Source organism: Hippocampus bargibanti, linkage group LG11 (genome assembly GCF_051943395.1).
Source record: "Hippocampus bargibanti isolate YZ-2025 linkage group LG11, ASM5194339v1, whole genome shotgun sequence".
Taxonomy (NCBI): domain Eukaryota; kingdom Metazoa; phylum Chordata; class Actinopteri; order Syngnathiformes; family Syngnathidae; genus Hippocampus; species Hippocampus bargibanti.
The window spans coordinates 11,918,912-11,937,013 of record NC_142744.1 but is presented as its reverse complement, the minus strand read 5'-3'; the positions used below and the strand labels follow the sequence as shown (position 1 = coordinate 11,937,013).

The window sequence follows — 18,102 nt, the reverse complement described above, 5'->3', positions numbered from 1 at the left end:
GGTCAGACTTCTGGGAATGTTTTCCCTTCCACCATGGGGCAGCATTTGCCTTTTGTCAGTGTTAGCGCTTTGTTTCAGCTTCAGCTGTTGTTAAAGCGCTATATATATAAACCAATATGCATGTATTGCATTGTATTCTGTACACCCGCCCCGATGTCAAGCCCAGATAACTCCAGACCCATATAATTTAGGGATTAATTCTATTTTTCCGATGAAAGAAGACACTAAGGTTTCTAACACTATTGATTTTAAGTTCCTGTTGTGTTTATTTTGGTTTGCGTTGACGATTATGTGAAGCGCATTGTTGCAGCTGTTGTGAAAGTGCGATATAAATTATGATGTAGGATGTTTCTAGTCTGAAAAATTCGAGTAACAATGACACATTTTTGCATGTATGGCAGAATCATTAAAAAAGGTTAATGATGGACTTTCAAATATTTTATCCAAACTAAAATTTCTCAGGAAAATCCAAGATGGAGGATTTGCCAAATATTTGACCAAAAAAATGAAAGCAATATATTTTTTAATGAAATCTCAAGTCTGATGCCACTTCAGTGCTTTGATCCAGACGATATGAAAGCTAAAAAAATACAAAGTCAGTAAGTTCATTACGCACTACATTTGTTCTGTAATCGTGACATCACTGAAACAAGCAAAAAGCAGCCAGTCAAAATACATTAAACTATTAAACGACAGTCTTTGAAACATATCAAGACAGAATTAAAACAAAGGGGCGGTTTTGACTAAAAAAAAAAAAAAAAGATACTGGAATGAACATGTGCCATGATATCCAGTCCAAAAGCTCCAAAAAATGTTCATCTTGATCATCACTACTTTCTCTTTCCATAATTTTGCTGCTGTGAATGTACATTTCTCCACTACGAGACTAATAAAGGAAAATCCAATCCAATCACTCCATCGCTTCGTTTTATGTTGACCAGAAAATCTGAAAACGTCTTTCAGATTACAAAAGCACCTAAATTATTCACCGTTTTGTTTCTATGGGCTCAATAGATAGTGAAGCGTGATTTTTTTTTTTTGGTCCGCCACAAGTCAGAAGGCCCACATTTGTTTACCGTACCCGTAAATGCAAATTCAGCATCAGCCGAAACGTAGAGCCTGAAAACTGTCCAGTCACCAAGATAAACAGTAGTAAAAGCGCAACAAAATGAAAACATCTTTCTTAAAAAAAAAAATAAACGTACAAAAGACATTTTCACGGAACCTTCATCGGCTTTGCTGTTTGAGGTAGGAAACTTGACGTGCATCCTCGAATAGCCCCTTTCACGCAGAGTTGTGTAAATTGTCAAGTTGGAGAGGTCACGCCGTGCGCCCCCAAACGCGGCTTCATCAGCACCGTTCAGAATTACAGGTGGTTGTAAAAGCCTCGCTGAAATTACGGCAAAGCGGCTTGAGTCTCGCCTTACAAGCCGGCGATGGTCCGGAATGACGGCACAAAGAAACCACACGGGTTGAGTTTGTGCCTGTCCAGATTTGTAAGCATCCTGAACATCTTTCCGCAGCGGCCGCATTGGTACGGCTTTTCTCCGGTGTGAAATCTCAGGTGCGTTTTAAGATTGACCCTTAAGCGGAAGCTTTTGTCACAGTGCGTGCATTTGTGCGGCCTTTCCCCCGTGTGGAATCTCTCGTGGCGGCGGAGATTCTTCCTGAGCGCAAACGTCTTGGAACACTTGGCGCACGAGTACGGTTTTTCGCCCGTGTGGAAGCGTTCGTGGCGTCGCAGGAGTTTGCACCGCTTGAACGTTTTACCGCAAGCGCCGCAGGCGTGGCCATCGGGGGGACTGCCGACGCCTTTCTGGAGTCGCCAAATGCCTTTTTCGCAGGCCGCGAAGCAGCACAGGCGATGTCCCGTGTGCGTGCCTCGATGGCGTCGCAAATCTTTAGGCACGGGCCGCTTCTTTTTACCGCCGCCCTTCTGAATCTTCGCCCGCAACTCTGCTGCGGTCAACACGTTGACCAGTTGAACCACACACGCGCTCTTCAGCTTCCGGTCCGGCGAGGCGAGTTTCAGCTTCATCTGGAGGTTTTTGGTCCGTTTCGGCGCGGGCACGTGTTCCCAAAGGCCGACCGGAGCCCTGCCCTCGGTTGCACTGGCACAAGCTTGATCAGGCTCCGCCTTAGCGAGCGTCTCGGGGCTGTCAGACCGATGCCCAGGAAACTCGGGCTTCGGGGCGAGCGGGCACGCAAATGAGACTTCAGGAGACTGCTTCTTCGCCGGCGGGCTACGTCTCGCCTCACAGCTTCCAACTGCAAAAACAAAAGTGGCTGCTTTCAATCATCCAAATTTAAAAGTGCAAAAATATGACTAGCGCACATGTACTCCATCTTCAAAGTGGCATTGGTGCATTTCTTTACATGGAGTAATTTAGGCTTACAATAGGTACTTTTTGTACCAGTCTCTCAACTAAAACCTCTTTTTAAACTCTTAAAATATGAATGTAGTGTGAAGTTTGTATAAGGCCAAGATCCTCTCCTTTTTCATCTGCTTCATGCAACACAGGCTGCAGAACGCGCTATAGATCGAAGACTGTGTCTTTTGTGTTGTGTCACATTTGTGATTGTATTTTATTTTTGACTTCAAGATGGCGCCGCAAGAGTGGCTGCCTTTACAGCAGCTCCTGTATTGTTTTTGCTGCTGTGAAATGTAAATTTCTCCACTGTGAGACAAATAAAGGCTCCTCTAATCTCCTTTGAGTGATAAACGCGTGCCCCCCTCTTCAGTCTTCCTCAAGGCCATTATTTTCCCTTGAGGAGGAACCCTTGAGATTTATGCACAACAGGAGAGCTCTGGGTTTTATCAGCCCTGGACTGTTTTCAATGCCATAAAGATGAAAATGGGCTTTGCTGACAATTCAGGGGGAAAATACCTTTCGCCTCCTGCTCCTTTCCGCGCTCTCGGCAACAAACGCCATCTGTAAAAAAAATACAATAATAATAATAACAAAGGGTCACATTCTCTGGCGCTTTAAGTGCGGATAAAAACAAAATAGCGTTGAAAGGCGCTTGAAATCAAATGTATTACTATTAAAATAGTCATTACGACGGTGCGTTCAAGTGCCCTCGGTTGTTGCTAGCAGTCACAGGGCCACGGAACGGCCGCCCAAAAAAAGTGTCGCTCGCGCCAGAATAATAACTAACCACCGACTAAAAATCAAAGTGCAGTGAGCAACGTACATTGCAGCTCGAGCGGTGAATAAATGTACTCGTCCACTTGCACCCCGATGCTTCGCGTTCTCTCTGCCGAAGACAAACTATCGGGGGATTCGTTGCCCTTGCCGTCGTCCGCGGGGCCCACTTCCACCGAAGCTCTGTGACGGCTCTCGAACAGTTTGGTCAACTCCAGCGTGGCCGCTTTCACGAGCGCACCCAACACGGACTCGACTTGCGCGTGGATGTTGTTGGTCTCCGCCGACATTTTAAGGCTGCCTTTTCGCGTCAAAGTCTGCGTGTGAAACTCAGGGCTCTTGTTATTATTCCCGAAAATATAAACGTTGCATCCCAACAAAATAGTTAAAATCACGTGGTTTACACCAACAGCGAGTGTAACAGGAGCACCCGCATTTGCACGAAGGTAAACGCGTATTAAAGGAGATGGGACACAAGTTGCCACCGGAAATGACGTTTCAACACCAAACTATCAAAGTAAAATCCTAAAAAACCTTAATTTCACGGGAGCCAACCGCCAAACGTTCCACTTAAAACTTCTTACGTCAAAGTTCAAACCTTTGATTACGCTAAAACAAGAAATGTATGTAAAAAACTGCGCAATTATGTAAAAAATAAAATACAATTCAACAATAAATACATAATATAATACATGTATTTATTTCTTCCTAAAAATTACATTTTTCATAGCAAAGACTCCAACATGACGAGTGTGAATGAAAATACTGATACCACAAATGTACTTCAAAAATATATTTATGGGTTAAAGCAGGGGTGGGCAAACTTTTTGACTCGTGGGCCGCATTGGGTTCTAAAATTTGACAGAGGGGCCGGGCCAGGAGCATTTGGAGGGAGTGTTTGGGCCGGAAATACTCCGAACAAGTTATGTCCATAATTTATAAAATCACTTCAAATGACTTCGACTGAGCGTATTTTACAAAGATTCCACAGCATATAGCTATAGTTTACGTTTTAAGACTTGCGCTGAATATTCATGATGTCTTGTTTTCGAGTTGATGACGATCCCCATGTGACGTCACATTTGGACCGCCCCTGACCGAGAAAGCGACATACAATGCATTTTGGGTACTTTGTTTGGTCTGAAAACTTCGTGTTGATCCGTGTTGATGGCGAAATTAGAAGGAAAACACATAAATAACGCCATGGTGAATCGTTGTGTGTCGCACCAAGACAACTATTTGATATTCGCTGACACAAATTCCCAGCTGACAAATCAGCCCATTTCCAACGGAGCTTGGGCGCAATCTTCTGCTTTTTCTGGGTGCTACATTGCTGTCATTGATGGCTCGAATTGATACGGGAGGACTCCTAGAATCAATTGCAAACATTTATGCTTTCCTCTTCAGAAGAACAAGAACAAGAAAACATCTTCTCCGAATCTGAAGCCATTGTTTTGATTCTCGAGCAAGGCAAGACGTCTTGGTGTGACGTCATGAACAAGGGGTGGGACCTTCTGAAACTGGTCATATCCGGATTCATTTTGAAGTCATTTTTATTGGTGTTTTTCATTTAACTAAAAATATCAGCGTGCCTGATTTGGGTATTTTAGATGCTATGAAACGTTTTTCTGATGTCAGTGGGAAACAAAAACAAAAAATGGTGCCGGTTATCCTTTAAATGTAGTATGTACAAACCTCATAGCGCAGTAAGAACACTACAACCCAATTTATTAACTGTATTTCAAATGTGAAAAATATCCCTGATCAGTTAATAATTTGTCTCAAGGAATATGGCGTTTGCATACTATTTCGCAGATACTTGGAGGAGGAAATGGAAATAGATTAAAATAACATATGCATTGTGATTAATCAAGATTGCGTCTGTTTTTAAGTTTCCATCGAAGGGGCAAAGTTAAAGAAATCAACATTTATTGAACAATGGAATCACTTTAAACATTCAAAACATATTATTACACAACGAAATATTCAAGCTCAATAATACCTACTTGTGTTAAATTCCGCCAAATCATAGATGGTTTGTCCTGACCGCTCAACAAACTCCTCACTGACGCTCTCGCCTTCACGCGCTAACAATACACGTGTACCGTCGCCGAGCACACAAACATAGACTACGTCTGTGTAAGCTCTCAGTCGTACAGAAGTGGTCCATCGATGAGAAGGTTTCTTCAGCCGTCATCTGTACAAAAGTGAAGGTTTCGGACGTTTCGCCTCCTATCCAAGAGGCTTCGTCAGCGAACTAAAGTCTGACTGGTCGTATCGGCCCCATTTATATATCCCTAATGTTCAGACATGGTGGCGCCGGACACAGTTATGATAGGTCCCTACTCTCAGGTTGGGGGGGGGGGGGGCAGAGGACCCCTCCCTGTGGCCCCACTGATTGTTCCTACATTCCTGACTAACGACTGGCCTATTACCCCCACTCCCCCCGGTATCACCTTATCAGCATAACGACCCTCATCAGCATTGCGAAAGTTGCCTAACCTGTTTTGCCTAAGCAGGCTATTGTATGAACGATCCAAATTGAACCTCACCCCACCAGACCGGTTTAATGAAGGATTTTGTTGTTTTATAAGAATCGCTTCTTTTACCCCCCTTTCAAACCATCTATGTTCTTTCGCTAAGATTTTAACCTCATTGTCGTCAAATGAGTGGTTGCTAGCTTTTAGGTGCAAATGTACTGCCGATTGAGGTCCACTTATATTATCCCTGCGATGTTGATAGTCTTTTTTTGAGAATTTGTTGAGTCTCCCCAATGTACTGCTCTTTACAATTTTCGTTCTTACAATGTATGGAATAAACTACATTACTTCGTTTTTCATTTGGTAGCCTATCTTTTGGACGCACTAGTTTTTGCCTTAACGTGTTTATCGGTTTGAAATAAGTAGGAATTTTATGTTGCCAAAGGACTCTTTGTAATTTTTCAGAAACTCCTGCAATGTACGGTACTGCTACTCCTCTCCTTTTTGTATCTTGAGAATTATTGGTTTCATTCGCTATTCTTTCTTTCTGAAATTTGTTGAATGACCACTGAGGGTACCCACAGTTAGTGAGTGCTCTCCTGATATGTTTTGACTCCTTTTCTCTACCTTCAGTGCTAGTTGGTATTAGTTTAGCCACATAAATGGGGCCGATACGACCAGTCAGACTTTAGTTCGCTGACGAAGCCTCTTGGATAGGAGGCGAAACGTCCGAAACCTTCACTTTTGTACAGATGACGGCTGAAGAAACCTTCTCATCGAAACATAGACTAACTGCAGTTGAAATTTGCATACTCGGCTCGGCAGCCAATCAGAAGCCTGCTTCTTTCTTCCGGACTTTCGCAAGCGTTACAAAGTCGTGCAATTGCATGTCATTTTCCAAAATAGATGCACAGAACCTCAGACTAGAAGAAAGATTCAAAAGAAGCTAACAACATATGTGACGCTACAAAACGTAAATTTACATTAAACCGTGACTGTAAAGTGTACGTGAGACTTATGAAAGGGGCTTAGTGGCTCGTAGGAATCAATGCAAACATTGCATTGTGCACCACAATGACAATCGACTACTGTAGCAAAACTTACAGCCATGCGCATTTGCCGTAAATTAAGCAAGGTAGCATTTGTAGTTGGTGCATTCTTGACTTAAAAAAAAACTTCATACTTTGTGACAATGTTTTTAATGGGATTGGTCTCATTTTGCTTCAAGTTGTGAAAAATGGGGCAGGCAACTTTTCAGTTATCTGCCCTGTTGTTCGCTGGCTTTTTGTCATGAGTTTTAGACACTGTTTGTACTATAATTTGGGCAAATTCGGCGGGCCGGATTGAAAAGCCTAACGGGCCGTATGTGGCCCGCGGGCTGTAGTTTGCCCATGTCTGGGTTAAAGTCTTGTAATTCTCACTACAACCTGTTTTTTTAGATTAATTGTGACTATTTATGTATTTATTATTTATCTAATTATCTGTCTGTTAATTAATTTTCCACTCAGTAACACCGAGGGTGTGAATGGTTGTCTTTCTCTCAGAAACCAAGGTGCAGTGTCATGAGTCAATTAAAGGACAACCGACGTCTCCGGACAAGTTATGTCCATAATTTGTAAAATGGCTTCAAATGACTTCTACTGAGCATACTTTAATAAGATTCCACCTCAGATAGCTATATTTTACGTTTTAAGACTCACTCTGAATATTCAGGAAGTCTTGTTTTTGAGTTGGTGACAAGTCCGTATGTGATGTCATGAAAGGACCGCCCCCTGACCGTAAAAAAAGACGCATTGTAGTGTCCTTCCATCATGTCAATGTATTTTGCTGTGCATGTTTGGTCTGAGAACCGTGTTGCACCCAAAAGCCACCAGTAGAGGGAGTCCAAGCTCCATATAAGGAATTTATCAGCCTGTGGAAGCGGAGGTGGCCACTTGAGGTCGCCATTTTGTGCCTCTTTTCTGATCAACCATTGTTGCCCCAATGTTGCCTCAAAATGGCATGGAATAAATTCTTTAATCGATTGCAAACATATGCTTTCCTCTTTCGAACTATTTGAATCATATTCATAACTGGGTGTGTAACAAGATAGCATACATATTCTCCGAATCTGAAGCCATTGTTTGGATTCTCCAGCAATGCAAGACGTCTTGGCGTGACGTCACAAACTGGGGGCGGGACTTTCTGAAAATGCCCAATTTGCAGCTTAATTTTTTGCAGATTTTGGATACTTTAAGTCATTTTTATTGGTGTTTTGCAATTGAATAAAAATATCATACTGCATGTTTTGGGTATTTTAGATGCTATCAAACGTTTTTCTGATGTCAGTTAAAAAACAAAAAAGTGACGTCGGTTGTCCTCTCATCTCATCTCATTTTCCGTACCGCTTATTCCTCATTAGGGTCACGGGGGTTGCTGGAGCCTATCTCAGCTGTCTTCGGGCACGAGGCGGGGGACACCCTGAATTGGTTGCCAGCCAATCGCAGGGCACACAAAGACATACAACAGTCACTCTCACACTCACACCTAGGGACAATTTGGAGTGGTCTATCTGCCTGCCATGCATGTTTTTGGAGTGTGGGAGGAAACCGGAGGACCCGGAGAAAACCCACGCGGGTCCGGGGAGAACATGCAAACTCCACACAGGGAGGCCGGACCGGGACGCGAACCGACAACCTCTGCACTGTGAAGCCAGTGTGCTAACCACTCGACTAACGGACCGCCCAGGATTGTCCTTTAAGTGTTAAATAAAATGGGAAAACACACAGTGGTTGTTATTCCTGTCCAAATCTGTCATTTATTTAAGACTTCATAGTTAAATCATTTCTCTTGTCACCAAAATAAGATACGGTTGCTGTTATACTTGATTGTCATAGTAAACATCGATAAACAGTCGATGAAAAGGTTTCTTCAGCCGTCATCTGTATTTCTTTGAAGGTGTCGGACGTTTCGCTTCTTATCCAAGAAACTTTGTCAGCAAACGAAAGTCTTACTGGTAGTTTAGGTCCTATATATATACACATCCCTACTGTCCAGACATGGCGGTGCCGGACTCTGCTATGATAGGTCCCTGCTCTCAGGTTGGGGGGAGCAGAGGACTACTGCCTGCAGCTGCTCCACTGATAGTTCCTATCTTTCTGACTAACGACTGGCCTGATTGCCCCACTTCGACCGGTATCACCTCATCAGTATTACTAATCCTATGTTGCCTAAGAAGTCTGTTGTACGAACGATCCAAATTGAACCTCACCCCACCAAACCGGTTTTAGTTGTTTTATGAAAATCGCTTCTTTTACTAAGCTTTCAAACCATCTATGTTCTTTAGCTAAGATTTTAACCTCATTGTCGTCAAATGAGTGGTTGCTAGCTTTCAGGTGCATATGAACTGCCGATTGAGGCCCACTAGTATTATCCCTGCGATGTTGATAAAGTCTTTTTTTGAGAATTTGTACTGTACCAATGTACTGCTCTTTACAATTTTCATTCTTACAATGTATTGAATAAACTACATTACGTACTTTGATTTTCATTTGGCATGCATTTCTTTTGGATGCACTAATTTGTGCCTTAAAGTGTTTATCGGTTTGAAATCAGTAGCAATTTTGTGTTGCCAAAGGACTCTTTGTTGTCGTTTTTCAGAAACTCCTGCAATGTAAGGTACTGCTACTCCTCTCCTTTTTGTACCTTCAGAATTGTTGGTTTCATTCCCTATTCTTTCTTTCTGACATTTGTTAAATGACCACTGAGGGTACCCACAGTTTGTGAGTGCTCTCCTGATATGTTTTGACTCGTTTTCTCTACCTTCGACGCTTGTTGGTATTAGTTTAGCCCTATGCTGGAGGGTTCTGATAACTCCTAGTTTGTGTTGTAAAGGGTGGTTAGAATCGAAAAGTAAGTATTGGTCAGTGTGCGTAGCCTTCCGAAAGACTTCTGTCTTAAGTGCTCTTTCCTCTTTTATAATTACTTTAATTTGGTTCTCTTTAATGTCCTAATGCTGATGTCTACCGAGTTGAGGTGATCTGTGAAGGATTGAATTTCTTGTTTTTTAATTATGACAAAAGTATCGTCCACATATCTAAACCAGTGTCTTGGTTTTGTCCCCGGGAAGGATGTGAGGGCCTGTTTCTCCATCTCTTCCATGTACAGATTAGCCACTATGGGTGAAACTGGTGAGCCCATAGCACAACCATGTATTTGGTTAATTGTAAAAATTTCTCTCTAAATTGAAAATACGTAGTATTAAGGCAGATTTCCAATAATTCGCAGACGTGGTCCGGTTTAAGTTTTGGTTCTTTCATCCTTCAAAGAAGTACAGATGACAGCTGAAGAAACCTCTTCATCGATGGACCACTCCTGTACGACTGAGAGCTTACACAGACATATGGATAAACAGTGTTACAATGATTTGGCAGAGTAGATTGGTGATATTGAAGCACCCGTCGTTAAAAAGCTACAAGCACCTTTGGATTTCACTTGATGTTTCCACCCTGAGGAAACAAGACAAAGCGTGAACAAGTATTAAATATCTTTTTTTTTTTTTCGAGTACTGAATAGAACATCGCCGACCTTCATCATATGGAAGTACTAGCAGTCCAATTTAAGATTCACATTGTGGGGGGCAATCTACTGGGGAGCAATTTTGGAAATCAGTATTGATGACGGAGATGTGAGTTGAAAACAAAAGATGTAATTCATATTCACGCTTTAAACTGCATTGGTCAGATTTAGATCTTTTTGTCGCATTTATTTATTCGTCGTCATCATCGTCGTCATCATCATCGTCATCGTCGTCGTTATCGGCATCATCATCCTCATCGTCATCATCATCGTCATTATCATCGTCATCATCATCGTCGTCATCATCATCATTATCATCGTCGTCGTCGTTGTCATCATTTTCAGGATCAATTTTTCCGGACAGAACGTCCTCAATCCAGTCCTCCAGTTCGTCCGGGGATGGCATGTCATCATCATCATCATCACCATCGTCCATGTCCATCCACACGCTGTCAGCCTGGGGCAGAGCAACATGTCAATAAGAGACAACATGTCAACAGGAGACACCTCATCGGTGGCTTGAGGACATCCGCAGAGACAAAAGAGACATTTTGATCAAGGAGCGACTTACATCATCAGCTTCAACAACACCAATCTGTGGGGTTGACAGGTCGATTCCAAAAATTTTCTCCCAGTGAGGTACAAGCTGCCAAAAAGGAAGGGAATGTCGTATTGTCACATTTCACTCTGACACTCTGACGAAGGCGGAAGTAGTCGCCGAATCATGTCAGGTATTTGAACACCTACAATACACTGTCTGTAAGTAAGGAATCTGCTTAACATTTGTCACATTTCTGTTTGTGGCCAACAGGTAGCGCACCTGTTGGTCATTACTTCATTAGTTGTCACTGTTGTCACATTAATACAATTTGTCAACAACCGCCTGCTCCGCTCTCCTGCTTGTTTATTTTTATTTTTTGAGGTGGGAATATGCACAACTACTTTGTTATCCTGATAGGCGTTGACTATGAATATTTCGGATCTTTATCCCGGATGACTTGGACTAAAAAGTCGGCGGCAGCGTGATTGTGAGCGGCTCAATATTTAACTTGTTAGTCTACTCTACTCAATGTACCAGTGGGAAGTCATCGGGATCAATCCAGACAATACTGAGGTGAGGATTGTCCGTGTTGTCCTTTGCAACTTCTTTCAGGATCTCCAAGAACTCAAATCCATCTGAAAAGGCAAAAAAAGGTTTCATTCATCGTCTCACTTTGGCTTTTGAATGAAATTTCCTTTACCCGGGTCAGACTCCTCGGCAAAAGCGACGATGTGTTCACCATCAATATGGTCATCCTTCGGAGTTAAAAAATAATAATAATAAAATAACAAAAACACCTTCAAATCCATTTCCAAACTCTGAATAGTGTATTGCTCTTACCCAAATTTCATACATGTTGTGGGGCTGCAACTTCCTGAGAGTTGGCCTTCAGAAGCACATAAAAACATTTTTAATGTATTTATGTATTTATTTTTATGATCCATCTCTCATAGAAAGTGAACACACCTGTCATTGTCCTCAATGAACTTCACCAGCTCTTCCTCCGTGTAGGGTTTTCCCGGAATAACAACAGGCTCATTCATGAAGGGTTCATAGAAGTCCACCTCATTAAGCTTGAGGTCCAAAGCCTTGGCAACCTGTTCGCCAGTCGTTCCAAAAAATGTATTTTTTTTCACACAATTTGATTAAAAAAAGAGACGCAATCTTACCCACCTTAGCGTTGAAGGTTGCATAGAACTTGATGTGAGGATGGAAATCTTGAGCAGCATCGGCAAAAGCCTGAAAATCTAAAATTTAACATGCAACTGTCATTTCACAAATACAGTAAAGTCTCGTTATATCGATATTCTCGGGAGTCGGAAAAAATATCGATATAACCGGACTATCGATATATCCGATCCTGCGGCATGTAAATTTTCTCCTTGCGTTCATAGAAATAGTATCGTAATAAACAGTACTATCGATATAACCGATATCGATATAACGAGACTTTACTGTATTGAGGCAGATTTCCTCTTCGCTTTAGCACGGTGGTCCTGTACTGCATGTTTTCCTTCCTCAATTCACCAACTAGCTCCCGCACGCCTTCCAGAATTGATCAAGCAATGCAGTATTCCCCCGTTTATTGGGGTTAATGGGGACCAGATCTCCTCGCAACAGGTGAAAATCAGTGAAGTACTAATGCAGCATTTTTTTTCTGTTTTTTTTTTTTTTTTTTTTGTTTAACTGAAAAAAAAAATCAGCGATGCACTGAAACCGCAAAACAGTTAGGATCACTGTATGGATATCATAATCATAATGTGAAAGGAAATAAACCATCATGTATGTAATTCTATATTTACATAACTGACAAATTAAAATGATTTTTATTATTAATTAGAAAGATATATATATATATATATATATATATATATATATATATATATATATATATATATATATATATATATATATATATATATATATATATAAACTCATTCACTGCTAGACATGTGCAAAAATGTGTCCACTTTAGTGCCAGGGTTTTTGTCATTGTCACTCGAATTACAGGACCCATAAGAATATTGAGTTTTAGGACTACATAAACATTCAATGCAATGTAAGAAACCTTAGACTCTCTTCTCTCATCAGAAAAAAATAGTCTGGGGGTATCTGAGCTTGAAATGGGGGTGGCTGTCCAAAATACAATACATACATATTGGTTTATATAGTGCTTCAACAACAGCTGAAGCTGGAACAACGTGCTAACATGGAAAAAGGGGAAATGCTGCCCCATTATGGAAGGGAAAAATGTTGCCAGGGGTCTGCCCAGTGCTTTATTAGCACCCACGCATGAAAAAAAAACAACAAAACCGAACAAATTTGGAAATGGCACTCTACATCATATTTTCAATACACAAATAAATTTGTGAATAGCAGTGAATGAGTTAAATCATTATTAAAATAACAATTGGTTTAGTTTACAGCTATAGGGCTAAATTAGCATTATCCCTAATGCCAATGAACACAATGACTTCTTGATTTCCAGAATTTGACACTTTTGTTTGTTTAACCCGGTCATTATCCCCCCAAAAATTGTACATTTCACTTCCAGAGTATCCTCGCACCCCCAAGGAAGCACCACTGCTTTATCACAAATCGAGCGAATGTACGAAATCGACTGAAAGTGAGAAAGGCCGGCGCAGGTTCTTACGTTCTGATTTGTGACTTTTAAAGTAGCCCACCAATTTGATGTCCTCGTCGATGTTTTCAAAGCCCTTCAGTTCCCTGCTGTTGTCAATGATTTCTACAGGATCCTCCAGAAGCTATGAAAGAAATGCCAAGGGACTATTTTTCAAGAGACCCCAAAAATATGGACCGGGTAATTTTCTGCCCACGAACATCAAAGATGAACTCCACGAGAGTGCCCGCCGCAAGCTCGCCATCATACTCGATGACCTCGTCATCCGTGAAGATGAAGATGCTGTCCGACTCTTCAAGGCCTGGGAGGGTGGAACCAATTTATTGAGTGATCGATTGTCAAGAAAGCGGGTTGTTTAAACACAACGATGACCTTTTTTTAGCATATGCTTACCCAGTTTCTTAGCTAAAGCCTTGTCAATTTTCTCATCAATGAGACCGACTCCAATGTCCTCATCATCAAAGTCCTCCAGGACCTGGGCTGCAAGCTGGAAAAAGAGCAAACTTCAATTGCAGTCATCCAAGTGTACGCTTAACAGAGCCACACGAATAGAAATCTGAATCTGGAATTTTTGGGGGACTTTTTTTGGAAGAAGTTTCTCCACTGGTTGTTTGATGACCATAAAAGCCTCGTTTTAACCGCGCGGGGTTCAGGCGCTGTTCTAAATCCGTCTGAAACTTGAACCTTTTGACTGACAGTTATTTTCACCAATGGGATCGTCACATTTTCGAAAGGTGGGTGGGGCGAGGCGCTAGTGTAGTTTGTTTGGAGTGCATGCGAACAGGTGAGCACCAACATAATCAGACTTTTATTTTCATGCCATGATAATAAAAACATGTTTTTTTCCTCCTACAGAACGATACAGCGATCACTGAGATTTGACTTGGTGACACTCGAAGAGGTAAATTAAATATTATTTTGTTATTATTAAAGAGGAAGCCGATGTGTTGCTAGTGCTAAAGGCTGACAAGTTAGAATAGTTTCAGTCTTCTCAAACCATGTGAAGCTTTCCTACTGAATGTAGAAATCTAGAAACAAACAATTGTTTCCTTTTTTAAGGAAGCGATGATAAGTGCTTGACTTGATTGACTTGTGAGATTCCCACCCAGATGACACACAAACTGACAAGGGGGACGAGTTTCCTGAGACCCAAGTCAGGTAATATTGATATTTGAAACCACACAGAACAGCCGGCATCTCAAATGTTGCCATAACTCGTCACCAATAATATATTCTTAGTTAAAAGTAAATTGATAGAAGATCTTTGGCGTACACAACCTACCACAAAAGTAGTTTAGGATAAATATATCCAAAGAGCCACAGCAGCTCCGGGGACTATTTTTGGTGAGCTGGCAACGATGCTCAGTGCGCCAAGATTCGAGATCCGCTGACAAGTACTCGGTTGCAAGTGTCAATCATAGCGCCGAGCTGAGCAGGCGCAAGTGGAGCCAAAGGCCTTCCATGGCGCTCGTTGGCTTGCTTGTCAGCCGGAAGTGAGATGCTCCACCTTTGAGCTTTTAGTGATATATATTTTTTATTTGCAAGGATCTACTTTCATTGGAATATATGTGTGTGTTTGTGTATGCGCGTGTGTATGTGTGTGTCTATACAGCATATGTGCGCACATGGTATACTGTATATACAGTACATATAGGAACAGTATATATCATTGCCTCAGTCATTTTCCAATTTTTCAGGGGGTGGGGGACAAGAAAAAAAACCCACAATATTTAGTTCATATATTATTAGTGGCGAGTTCGTCAGTGAACTAAAATTTTGCTGGTACCAGCAAGATTTTGGTTCGCTGACGAAGCCTCTTGGATGAGAAGTGAAACGTCCGACAACGTCAAAGAAGTACAGATGACGCCTGAGGAAACCTTTTCATCGATGGAACACTCCTGTACGACTGAGAGCTTACACCGACATTTCACCCTCTGATATTTATCAAAAATGAATATGATAACAATAATTTATACATAACAATAAAAATAATAAAAATAACAATAACCGAATGTGTAAACAAGGAATATGACCCATTAACAAATACCGTATTTACCGGTGTATAAGTTCCACCACAGTATAAGGCACACCCCCAATGAATGGTGTATTTTCAGACTTTTTCCATATATTGGGCACACCGGAGTATAAGGCGCACCTTCAATGAATGAAAAAAGATTTCCAAATATAATATATAAATATATTTAAAAAAAATACAAATATAAGGCGCGCCACAGTAGAGGCTGGGGTTATGCACTCGTTCTTCTACAGGGGGAAATGGAGTTGTGGCTGCTGACAGTCGTTGCGAGACCTGTTGTGGCTCAGTATAACGTCGCATATAAGGCGCACCTGTGTATAAGACACAGGGACATCTCTTGAAGAAGATGAAGGCTTTTAGGTGCAACTTATATGCGTTCTAAAATGGTTCTTATTTCTCTCTCCTCAAATCTTGAAAGATGAAATATAATTATGCCAAGTGGCTGATGAGATATAGTAGATGCGATTCATCTCTAATCTGAATGCAAGTTGGACCAAAGGCATTTTCATGAGAGGGCTCAAACGACAGTAATCCATCGTTTTTCACAGTTAATGGGGACCAGGGCCACCTGCGATAGCTGAACATCCATGACGTAGAGTTATATAATAATAACCCACGTGATAAGATGCTGGGCGGGGCTGAGAAGACGCCCAGCCAATCCACATGGCTTTAAACCTTGAGATATCATTGCTGTCATTGGGTGACGTCAGCGCTGGGAACCAATCAAGCTACAGCCATGTACAAAACCTCTGAGTCATTCGCCATTTTTTATTTTCGCTCAATGTTTTTTCCCTAAAAAAAAATAAATCAGCGATGCACTGAAACTCCGATAAGTGAACTGCGAAATAGCGGTTTTTGCATGTGTTACATCACCACCCGTCCAGCAATGTTGTTTCGGATTCAAAAGCACTCTGACATTGATGCGCAGGCGTTTCACCATCAGCAAAATGGTCAAAAATAAGATGTTCCTATAGAAATTGGTCACAGGTAGAAATACACAAGGCATTCTGTATTCAAATGTTCAATTTCATATGCTCTTATTTGTTGGAAAAATGAGAAAGTGCGAGTAAAAAAAAAGGTCAAAAATAAACAACAAACCCTCTATGGGACTACTGAATAAGTGCAGGCCGCATATCGATAAGACGCCACAGAGTGACGATCTTTGCGCTTGGCTCTTTTGGAATATATTGAAACATCTGAGTCTGCTGTTGACAGAACACGAAGAGTGACGGGGACGGGGGGCATTGATACGTGCCCAATTTCTGACCGGATGGACGCAAGTTCGTGGACGGCATTGTCAACATGGCATCGGCAGGTACTGATATTTCTCAGAAGCTCCTTCACCAGCTTGTAAAACAATGTGACCCGCCCCAACCTTCTACCGCCACCCCTGATCACTTTCTATGCATTCCAGCAATATCGGAGTGAACGCAATCTTGTCATTGAAGATACGACGTCCCGTGTGTGTTGCTTTGCCGATCGTTTCCAAAGTCAACTCACCTCAAGAGCCAACTCCTCCATTTCAAATTGTTTCTGGGCGACGCGGCTGGACGCCGGGTGTTCGTGGTAGTACACCACCATCACGTCATACTTTTTCATCACCGATTTGTAGTTCTTGAGGTGGAGGTCGTGAACTCGGTCCTTGCCGTCATACTCGGGGAAATCCAAGCTGTCTTTAGCAAGCGAGAACCCTGCAAAGGACAGCAAAACTGCCATCAACACCCAGGTCCGCTTCATGGCTCTTCTTTGGGGTGGATGGGACGTAGTTGCTGTTTCAGAATGTACACCAACAAAAAAAACCACAAACAAATTAATTGGTGGAAGTATGAGGAACCCTTTCCTTTCCAATCCGCGTCACCCAGACGAGAGCAAGACCGTCTCCTACATCCACCTTCATAAAAAAAGCCCCCAGTGGACCGATGGTATTGAGGCACGCGGGGGGGGGGGGGGGGGGGGGGTGGAGGGGGACTGAGCTAAGTTGGTGTTAGTGTGTGTCTATGTGGGGTAAGAGGAGGCGGGGAGGAGACGGTTCTGTGCGTGCGTGCATATGTTTCATACATGTGAAAAACGGTTGAGGGGGCAAATGAAGGCTGGTACGAGGGCAGGGGGGGGGGGTGCAAATGGTGCGACTCACGCATGTGTAGAAATGAAATAAATTCAAGGTTGCAGCACCGTTTTCCCATATGAAGTGAAGTTGTAGAATTGGAGCCCAGCTAAAAATAATGGATGAGGGACAAGGGTGGGGGCGCGGGTGCATATCAGGAGGCGCTGCTGGGGTCTTATTTGCTGGACTTGGCACCCGCATAAAGACCAGAATGTTGCAGGAGGTCAATCAGGGACACCCATGAGCACTTTGCCGCACCTGCTAATGACCCATTCGAATAACATCGTATAATCGCGCAAAGAGATTTTCCCTTCAGATTGAGCACTTCTCAAACGTACCCTCACCCCCCCGACACCCTCCATCTGTGCCCTTTGCAGAAGATGGTCACCTGTGCTATTACTTTACAATTTGAAATAGAAGACGTAAACTATAAATAAATGTCGGCAAGCGACCAAGCCCCTCTTATCTGTGGTGAGATATGCGAGCTCACAGTATTACAGATCGTAGTTTGAAGGGAATCCGAAACCTCCGACGTGTATTAATGGCGAATCAAAGTCATTCCCGGGAATTGTGAACATTTTGCAGCGCTACCACAAGG

General features: G+C 42.2%; 2 protein-coding genes and 1 long non-coding RNA gene across 3 annotated transcripts; 1 reads left to right on the top strand and 2 right to left on the bottom strand.

Annotated features, from left to right (window-relative positions):
* Positions 1–94: 94 nt before the first annotated feature.
* On the bottom strand, positions 95–3,611 carry LOC148891623 (uncharacterized). The gene is made up of 3 exons (XM_089007696.1): positions 3,196–3,611; positions 2,889–2,933; positions 95–2,268 (listed from the first exon to the last, which is right to left on the bottom strand). Exons 1-3 carry the CDS (start codon positions 3,434–3,436, stop codon positions 1,424–1,426), a joined length of 1,131 nt encoding a protein of 376 aa, XP_088863822.1. The 5' UTR covers positions 3,437–3,611; the 3' UTR covers positions 95–1,423.
* Positions 3,612–8,397: 4,786 nt separating this feature from the next.
* Positions 8,398–17,323, bottom strand: casq1a (calsequestrin 1a). The gene is made up of 11 exons (XM_089008475.1): positions 16,901–17,323; positions 13,759–13,852; positions 13,566–13,666; positions 13,378–13,489; positions 11,898–11,971; positions 11,691–11,821; positions 11,565–11,610; positions 11,425–11,479; positions 11,259–11,359; positions 10,755–10,829; positions 8,398–10,640 (listed from the first exon to the last, which is right to left on the bottom strand). Exons 1-11 carry the CDS (start codon positions 17,135–17,137, stop codon positions 10,374–10,376), a joined length of 1,293 nt encoding a protein of 430 aa, XP_088864601.1. The 5' UTR covers positions 17,138–17,323; the 3' UTR covers positions 8,398–10,373.
* LOC148891622 (uncharacterized) lies at positions 14,109–16,952 on the top strand. The gene is made up of 5 exons (XR_016116458.1): positions 14,109–14,149; positions 14,221–14,266; positions 14,425–14,523; positions 16,616–16,715; positions 16,815–16,952. It is a non-coding gene; the product is annotated as an uncharacterized LOC148891622 (long non-coding RNA).
* Positions 17,324–18,102: the final 779 nt, after the last annotated feature.